This window comes from Opisthorchis viverrini (genome assembly GCF_000715545.1).
Source record: "Opisthorchis viverrini unplaced genomic scaffold opera_v5_3, whole genome shotgun sequence".
Taxonomy (NCBI): domain Eukaryota; kingdom Metazoa; phylum Platyhelminthes; class Trematoda; order Opisthorchiida; family Opisthorchiidae; genus Opisthorchis; species Opisthorchis viverrini.
Window position 1 is genome coordinate 51,932 of NW_008751659.1, and position 9,142 is coordinate 61,073.

Genomic DNA, 9,142 nt, shown 5'->3' on the forward strand with positions numbered 1-9,142 from the left:
AGGGGGGGATTGGAACTTGACCGAAAAGTTTCTCAAACACACACGATTACCGTGCCTGCTCGCATGGTTCGCAAAATCAAGTTTAAAAATAAAATAGCGCACTAAGCTTCTTGCGAACCTCTCCAGGTGGATGGGTGGTTTGATCGCACGCGGGGTCGCATCTAACGGCAATAAAGTTGTGGAATTACTTGGATGGATTACATAAATGAGTTCAGAGTGCGGTGGTTTCACTCAAATGCAAGAGTAGAACTCATACTTCATTCCGATAGGTTTCACAACGCATACATATCATAAATATGGAGAAGGAAGTTCTAAATAGTTATACGCCTAATACCTGCATTTACCATCTCCATAAGCACATTAAAAACCTATGGAATTCCTCAATCCAAAGGTATACAGCAAATATGGAACGTTTCACTGAGCCTAGCAAGATGGCTTGGCTTGTGGACACTTTCCATATATGTACAACGCAAACGACGTGTAGGCTGAAGGTGTTCACTACAAACTGGATTGAGAGCATAGTTTCTGTCCAGAACAAGTATCAGTGTCCATCACGAGCAACCATCTGTTCTGAAATATAATCACCAGTTTTGTCGTATGACATCAGTCTGCTTCATCGCACTGAGTGGCGTTTCCGTAGTGCTTTTGTGAGATAATGTGATTAAAAAAGCTTCCAAAGTTTGACCATGTTTATACTTTCCTTAGTTCGCTCAAGGTCAACTGGACAGTAGTAATCCAAGAAGGTTTCCGTCAAGACAGTGAACCAATCCTCTTATGGAGAGTTCACTGGAAATTACGCCTTTCCGATGCGAATCTCAGTGTCGGCATTCAAATGTGCAGCCTGATGAGAATCACGTGAATAAGCTTGATGAGCCGTGCTGATCGAAGCAATAGACCTATGAGGACGAAATTGAGGAACTAGGTAATGAATGTCACTGAAAGGGAAGTCACAAAGAATGTTGGTGATTCCCATCTGGAAATTATACACGGTTCCCTCAAACTACTATTGGGGCTAACACTCTTCAGGGGATATTGCACACTGCTTCATTCCTGACGGGATGATGCCCTGGTCTGATAGCATGAGATTACTTCGATGGTTGAGTTGTTTCCTGAGATTGACAATTTTGTTGCTCCGCACCGATGCGTCACCTGCACTGAAAAGAGACATTCACAACAAAACTGTCGGGAACACTTTATCCAGTCCCCTCCAAAAAACAGCTAACAGTATAGCTCATCTCTTGCATTCATACAATGCATCGGTTTTAAGAATACCATGCACGGGCAACCGAATTGAATCCTCAAAAATGACCAGACGGTCAAGACCATACAAGGAATAAATATAGAAGTATATTAGCTGGGCGATGAAAATGAACTCTGACATGAACGAAACCATTCCGATTAGTGAAGCACGCGACAAATGGATAGGAGATAGCAGAAGGAAGCTCGGTCAGCAAGATCAGAGCAAGTGGAGGTGTAGGCTGGAATGATGAGTGGTCACGAGGTAAGCGCTACCTCAAAGAATCGCCGGCTACCAAGCAAAGAGCGGCGGGGTGTTTATCAAGCATTAGAAGGAATAAAAGAATTGGCCATAAACATAACCCTCCCCTTGTTGTGGATCAAGTGAAAAAGAAGATACATTGTTAAATAATAGTGGTCGTGGTTGACAAAAACAACCCAAGCGCCCTGCGGTAGAAACGCACAACCATTGCACTTGATCTGAAGGGTTTTCTGGTGAAAATATGTAACCAGAATAAGATTGTCACCACGAAAAGTTTGCCACTGTTACAACAGATAGAAAACAAATTTTTGTATCTGAACCGTCCATAGATATTCGATAGAGGAGGTGACAACAGAGTAGAAATATATGTGAGAGGACTAAGGGTTCAGGATAACGCATGCGCAATCGCGAGTTGGAGTCAAGCTCGCCTCGCCTGTTCAACCAGCTCATCCAAACATGATGGATCCGCCAGGGTCGATGTATCACCAAAATCGAAGTCCAGGTTGGCGATCTTCCGGAGCAGTCGTCTCATCACCTTCCCACTACGGGTCTTTGGCAAAGCTTTCGCTTCCTGTGAACCAATGGCACAAAACTCACTTACGGGGATAGCTGCATAGTAATCGCGAATACAGGAATAAACAAAACAGAACCAAGATGTAATCAGAAAATTCATTTAGGCCGTTGGGCTCTAGGCGAGGCAGTGAGGTGTTGCACGAAGAAACAAAACCGTAAACATAAATCGGCGCAAATTCGGATGGACAATGCTCAGCATAAGCCTGGGCCAGAGAATTCGTGAGGTGTATGAAAAGACTAAACAATCAGAACAAAGGCACTGAAGCACGCAAGCTAGTTGGTAGGACTAGGGTTAATGAGTATGGGAGACCTATCAAGGTCACACTCAACTATGTTGATGTGGTATATGAAGCTTTGCGACAACCTGCACACCACAAACGCCTTGATCGAATGGTCTCAACTGTGCAGATACAGTTACCTTAAAATCCCAAAAAATACACGACAAATGCAAATCAATCTCTGTATTGTATTTCTAGCTTCACTTATGTGTAACAACACGATAACCATGCGGTGGTATCACCCAAGGGTGAATATTGCTCAGAGCAGACAAAATTACCTGTAACTCGAGAGGCAAACGGAAATTCGTTATCCTGCGCGGTTCTTCAGTTGCACAAGGGTGCACCACTATTGAACGCCTATAACAGCGTTTCCGAAGAAGAAGTTGCACGGAACAGGAATGGCGAGGTTGGACAGAGATGTACTGGATATCTGTGATCGACTGACCTGCTAACTGGAGTTGTCATTGGCACACAACCCAGACAACTGTTATCACATCGTGAGATAGATTACCTGCGCGCAAGCACGCACGCACGCAAACATCCTCGCTTGCGGGACTTGCGGGTCACAGACCTTGAGGGTGTGTAAACAAACTAGAATGACTAGCGAAATACACTCATTTGCAAACAAATTTGGTTTTGAGAGAGACTCAGCTTGGTTCCACGTGAGTCTCTCGCAAAACCAAGTTTGTTTACAAATGAGTGTATTTTGCTAATTTTGTGCAATTTGGTTTCAGGTAGAACACAAGGTTGACGGAAACTCGGGGACTGCGCCTACCTGATGAGCTCCAAGGAGGGCGAAACCGGTCGTGGGCTGTCGAGTTCTCAGCAACCTTACGAGTAGTGCATCACGTATATTACTTAGAATGATCCAAATCTAGCCCTTGTTTAGAGGGTTGTGCTGACATATAAATTAGCTTGTCTGATAAGGGCATTTCTGTAGTCACTGTTAATTTGCTATAGCGCAGGTTTTTTTTGCCCCATATGGAGTCTGACAATGAGTTTACTGTTAAAGTGGAAAATGGACAACATAAGCCGACAAATTCTGCAGTTCGTTCACAGCACGCTATCAGAACTTTGAACAAAATGTCTCAAACAGCACGTTATACCGCAAACAGAAATCGTAGATGCCATCCCGACTATTGAAAAAAATTGGATTTCTGCTTATTGCGTTTCCGGCATCAGTGTGGTTCAACCATAGCGGTTCTCTTTGAATGTTGAAAATGATTCCCAATTTCAAAAGATCGAGATCCATTTTTTCCGAGTCATTATCAGCCTGATATACGCTACTTTCCACTCGTATCAGGTGTTTTGTATGGGGCGATTTTCCGAGACATTTCACCATTAGATCTCCCCTTTAAGTGGTCCTGGTTTTACTGCTCACGTAACGCATACGAAATGAAAAAGGACAAATAATATGACCACTGACTAGGGTGTACTTTTGCATTTCTGAATATATCACAGAAGTTATCGTAAACAGAATGTTTTCGGCTGTGATTCTAGTTCTGGTCCGCTGGTGACTAGATAAGTAGGAATTTGTTTGCAGCAAGGTGAGCCCTATTGCCGGACTTCATCTTACAAACGTAAGTCGACCAATTCTGAAAATCCAGGACGCACTGTGCGTCTCATTGAATGATAACTTTTTGGGCACCGGAGAACTGTTTTACCCTTATTGGGAATCCTTTGCAGCGTGTAATTCACGAATCCGGACCACACACGCAGGTCTGGTACCCCACCTCCGGCCCACGGATAGCTCGTCAACAATGTGCGTCTGGACAGGATATAGCGTCACTCATCCTTCATTTCGGATGATCTAACAGTAATTGGTTTCTCGACCAAAAACCTACCAGACGGGCCGTATAGTTCCATGAACTATTCTCCTAGCTAAGCAGACGAGTTCTATCTCAGGATAAAAGACGATGAGATTCACCTGCATCACAGAAGGTAGAAAAACCGCCATGGGAGATTCTCTACAACTCTCTAGAGCCCGTTGTTCAATGTATCTAGAAGCTAACTGGCGTCTGGACGGATATAGCGTCACTCATCCTTCATTTCGGATGATCTAACAGTAATTGGTTTCTCGACCAAAAACCTACCAGACGGGCCGTATAGTTCCATGAACTATTCTCCTAGCTAAGCAGACGAGTTCTATCTCAGGATAAAAGACGATGAGATTCACCTGCATCACAGAAGGTAGAAAAACCGCCATGGGAGATTCTCTACAACTCTCTAGAGCCCGTTGTTCAATGTATCTAGAAGCTAACTGCAACGTAGACTTGTTGATATAAAAGACTCCACAGGAATGATGCTCGCGATGAACTCCATATTTCATTGCTATTAACGAATTATTGAGCTTATCTAAACTATACTGATCAATATGTACGGGAACGGTAGTATACGCTCAAAAAGAGGTGAACACAAACAAGACTCTAGGGATAGGCACTTGAAGCTCAATGCACTCCATCAAAATGTTTTTGACAAGACTAACTCCGGATATACTAGATCTATTTCTTCCTTCAAGCAACTGCATTTAACCTACCGCACTCCCAACACTCACTGTCGGTAGATCGGGTATCCGGCTCTTCATACTCGAAAAGATTGTGCCCACATAAGCAGTTAACGCATCACGTTTATCTTAGGAGACCGGAAAAAATTATAATTGAAGGCTGTAGGCAGATAACACAAACAGCTAGTTAGGAATGTCCCATTTCAGGTCAAGTCTGAGAGTCGAAGTCAAAACAGAATTTGCGTAACCAACATAATGGATATCTGATGGTTGCTTCGAGCGTAAGAAAGAGAACACTCTGCCGAACACCATTCCATCCAATCAGGACAGTGCGGGTGAGGAAATGGCGTCCTCATTCCAAGACAGGTGAGGGACATACGTACAGGGAATTTCGAGCAGGTTCTTACAAACAGATAAAGTCGCAGTTAGCTGCTAAAATTTCACGAATAACGAGGCGTGTGGCTGTGAATTAGTCGATCCAAACAAAAGTTGTCCAGCTTCAGAAAGATGAATACACCATTCGCGAAACACATTTGCACACTAATCTGGTCTTAACGGGAGAGTCAACTGAATCCCAATCGAATCTCTTATTTATGATATTCTTCAGATGAACGCGCTGCAAAGTTGGTAGGATATTCGTAGTAAGCTTTCCTAACGGAACACTACTCATAAGTTTGCTGAAAACTATTCAACAGCCCACGACTGGGAACTAAGCCTACTTGACGAAATCGATCACGGCCTGCTGAGTAGTTTACAGCAAGCTTATGAATGTATTCCACCAAGAAAATAAGAAAATGCTTTACACAGGATATTATAACTGCTACTACTCCCAAGTAATCAAAACCGTCCACTTATAACCTCCAGAGAGTGAGGGAGCGAAGGGGAACTGAAAGTTTGAAAATAATTCATGACCCACTGGCCACTGCGAATCTGTGCGGGATCACAACCAACCCAGACCAAATCAGAAGCGAAGCCAAGTAACGGCCAACAGGTGGTGATAAACATCCGCACCAGCACTATTACCGTCGGTGGCACACGTCAAGGCATCACTGTGGCACCACCGGTTAATTTGTAGCTTTATTGTAAAAGGGAAGAAGGATAGAGGGGAAGGATCTGGACCAAGCTTCTGAGAAGCATTCCAAGGTGAATGCATTCCCAAGCGCTCATTCAGGCAACAGTTATTGAAACTCATAACAAGAATGTCGCTCATATCGATTAGCAGCTACATCTTGTAGGGTCACCAGTTGAGCATGGGTAAGATCACTAGGACCCGATCCTGGAACGTGAGTGGCATTGATTCCAGCCAGACTCTTCGTAAACGCTTGCACACCCTTTACCAGGTTGTTCGGTCACTGTCTTGTCTCTGGGTTAGATGCGGAAAACAGCAGTCTTTTCGGTAAACAATGAATCGGCACGCGAAGCCGAATATAAAGCTACCGCAGTTCATGATCTTGAATGCATTCATTGATTGATTTCATCCCCAACTATGGGAAGTCATATCTATTTATTGGGAAGTATGTTATGAAACGTATGGGCTCCGCATCAAGGATGGTAATGCAGGGGCGCAAGAGGATTGCACAAGGAACTCAGCGCGTGGTTTCAATCCAAACGTACAGATTCAGGTAGCACTTTGTATCGATAGCCTGTGTCAGAGACAAGAGCACTGTATCCATCCCGATCGAAATGGGAAATCACAAGCACTTACGGAAAGTCTACATTACGTTGAGTTCGAACCATGGACCCTCCGGTCAGTAAGTCCGCGCATTAAGCGTTGAGCTGTCTCGAGCTCATTACACTAAGTTAAACCCACTTATAGCCTACGTGAGAACGAGTTAGTTTAGTAAAAATCTCCTAGACGTCTACTGGTGGACCGTGTTCTACTTTTACTCGAGAGACTACCGAAGAACTCACAAAACCAAGTGCAAAATACATAGCACGACAGAGACCTCTCTAAAGCGAACCGTTGTCAGGATCGTAAGCACCCGGAGTTTAGCTTAACCGCTTAAACCACCAGAACCGTAGTCGCACGCGACCGAGTGTCCTCAAGGTGATGTCGTACACACACATACACAATACTCCACCACACATGAAGAATGCATGTCAGGCGGACGCTACCACAGCAGATTAAGCATATTGTGCAGGGGGATTAACCGTCCCTTGACCAAAATGCACCTCGGTTTAGGAAGACGTATTAACTTGATACCAAGAAGCTCAAACCTCTACAGCTTTCTAAAGGTCGAGGTTTACTGTGCTAACATTCTCCACCACGGCTTCAGTCAACAAAACGTGCTAATATGATCGATTTCCTGTAAAAATAATATCAAGCGGTCTAGGTTGGATAAGCGTGAGTGGTAGGATTGTATACGGCTAGCTATCAGATTGGTGCAGTCGGAACTTGTAAGAAGACATTATTGAATAATTGCATCGGCTACTACGTAGCGGAGGTCACTATGTCATAGCTCGAATGGCGAGCTGACGGCAATGGATGATCGTGGGGAGCGAAACTAACCTGTATGTGATCCGGTGTAGCAAAAGGCCCGATATTCTTGCGTACAATTTGACACAATTCCTTACGCAGTGTGGGATCTAGGACGTGAGACTCCGAATGCATATCAGAATTCCCACCATTTGAAACAGAAATGGATTGTCTCAGTATGATAAAACAATGCAGACATTCTCCTTTGACCGGGTGCGCCCGACTGACAACCGCGGCTTCGGCCAACCTTGGATGCAATAACAGAGCACTTTCTACCTCGGCCGTACTGATCAAATGTCCACTGACGTTTAACATGTCGTCGATACGGCCTGCACGGGGAAAAATCGGGCATAGAAGAAACCAAGTGAATGTGAGAAGTTGTGAGAATAGAGGGCTTAACGTTCTGCACGATATAGCCTTACGCGAGCTAGCAGCAACGAGGACAAACACTGGGTAACCAGCTGCCTAGGTTATTACGGGTTTGCCACAAATCGGCTGGAGTAGGATCGTCACTGGAACTTTCAAGTAAAAAACAGCAAAAAACGAAACCAGAAATGAATTTTTGCATCTAAAGAAACACCCTAGCGCTTCCTAAACATCCAGTAATCTGGTTCTGTGGAAAGTGTAACCAGCCCCATCTTACAATAATTATTCCACATCAGTATGATCGTTGGCAAACCCCAAAACGGAAATAACAAACGGGCAAACTGGACCACTGGACCGGAACTCGAATAACCTGAATTGAATCCAGTGGAGTTCGGAGCAGCTTCTCGTAGCAGCAATGTTTTGCCACGAAACAGACACGTGAATAAGATTTTCTAAATTATCTCTTTTTTTTACCTCAGTGGGTTGGCCTGGGTTTCCCTTCTATTTATGGGACTCAGCTTTGTTTATTCCATTTGTGATCTTCAGAAAATACCCCAATGGAAGTTGGAGAACTCTTTACATACATTCTGCCGATGAACGTCGTCACCGCTATAATCATAAGCAAATACGGATTCTACTTTGAAGCCAAGCAACACTGAAAAGCCGAGAAGCACTGCAACGTGTGTGTGTGTGTGTGAAAAATGCATCCATACGGAAATCTTAACGCTTGAACTGACGTCTCATCATCGCCATATATCGGCTGAACTAACAGATGGACAGTGAGCTGCTGTGGTGGCATTAGCTAAAGATTTTGAGCATATGAATTTCACATGAAAAGCTGTTTCACCCTTGCTGCGAATAACTGGAGGTATACATCTCATGAACATCTGGGATGATTGGAACTCATAATCTACTAAGTAGTTGAAAACCACATCGCTGTTTCGCTCTCTCTCTCAATTATCATTTATTTTTGAAGAGCATGGTCACAAACATAAGAAGTGAATGCAAGCGATGAATGCGAAAGAGTAACAGGAGAATATGGGAGAAAAGAGAGAAACGTCTCATTCGAAATCATGCCAAGGACAGTGCCAGTCTGATGAGGTGAATCCCAAAGTATGTAAAGATTTTGGTGTAGGAACAGGCGTCTAAAGACTAACAACCAAAGAAAGGACAAACAATGGTGAATGCTCTTCAAGGCGCAGTCTTCAAGGCGCACAGTCAAGACTCGCACATCAGGCACAAAGTGACCGTCATACTGGGTCTGGGGTGAGATCAAATGGCAAAAATGTACCTTCAGCTCCATGTGCCACGCATAAAAGTGTCATAAGTACGCAGGGAGCCCACAATGGCAAGCAAACACAAGTCACTGACTGCGACCTTAAGAAGTCCCAGTCCAATAACAGCCTTAGCGGATTGAGGAAAGCAGATCCCTCGATAAGAGATGATCA

At 44.1% G+C, this 9,142-nt stretch overlaps 1 protein-coding gene across 1 annotated transcript in view; it reads right to left on the bottom strand.

The window, feature by feature from the left end:
- Positions 1 to 1,232: 1,232 nt before the first annotated feature.
- T265_00281 (hypothetical protein) overlaps positions 1,233 to 9,142 on the bottom strand; it is a gene marked incomplete at both ends in the record, with an annotated part of 32,965 nt that continues 25,055 nt past the window's right edge. The window contains 2 exons of the mRNA XM_009164026.1: positions 1,233 to 2,069; positions 7,362 to 7,657. Of these exons, the coding sequence (XP_009162290.1) occupies positions 1,917 to 2,069; positions 7,362 to 7,657 (449 nt within the window). The remainder of the gene's footprint in view (positions 2,070 to 7,361; positions 7,658 to 9,142) is intronic.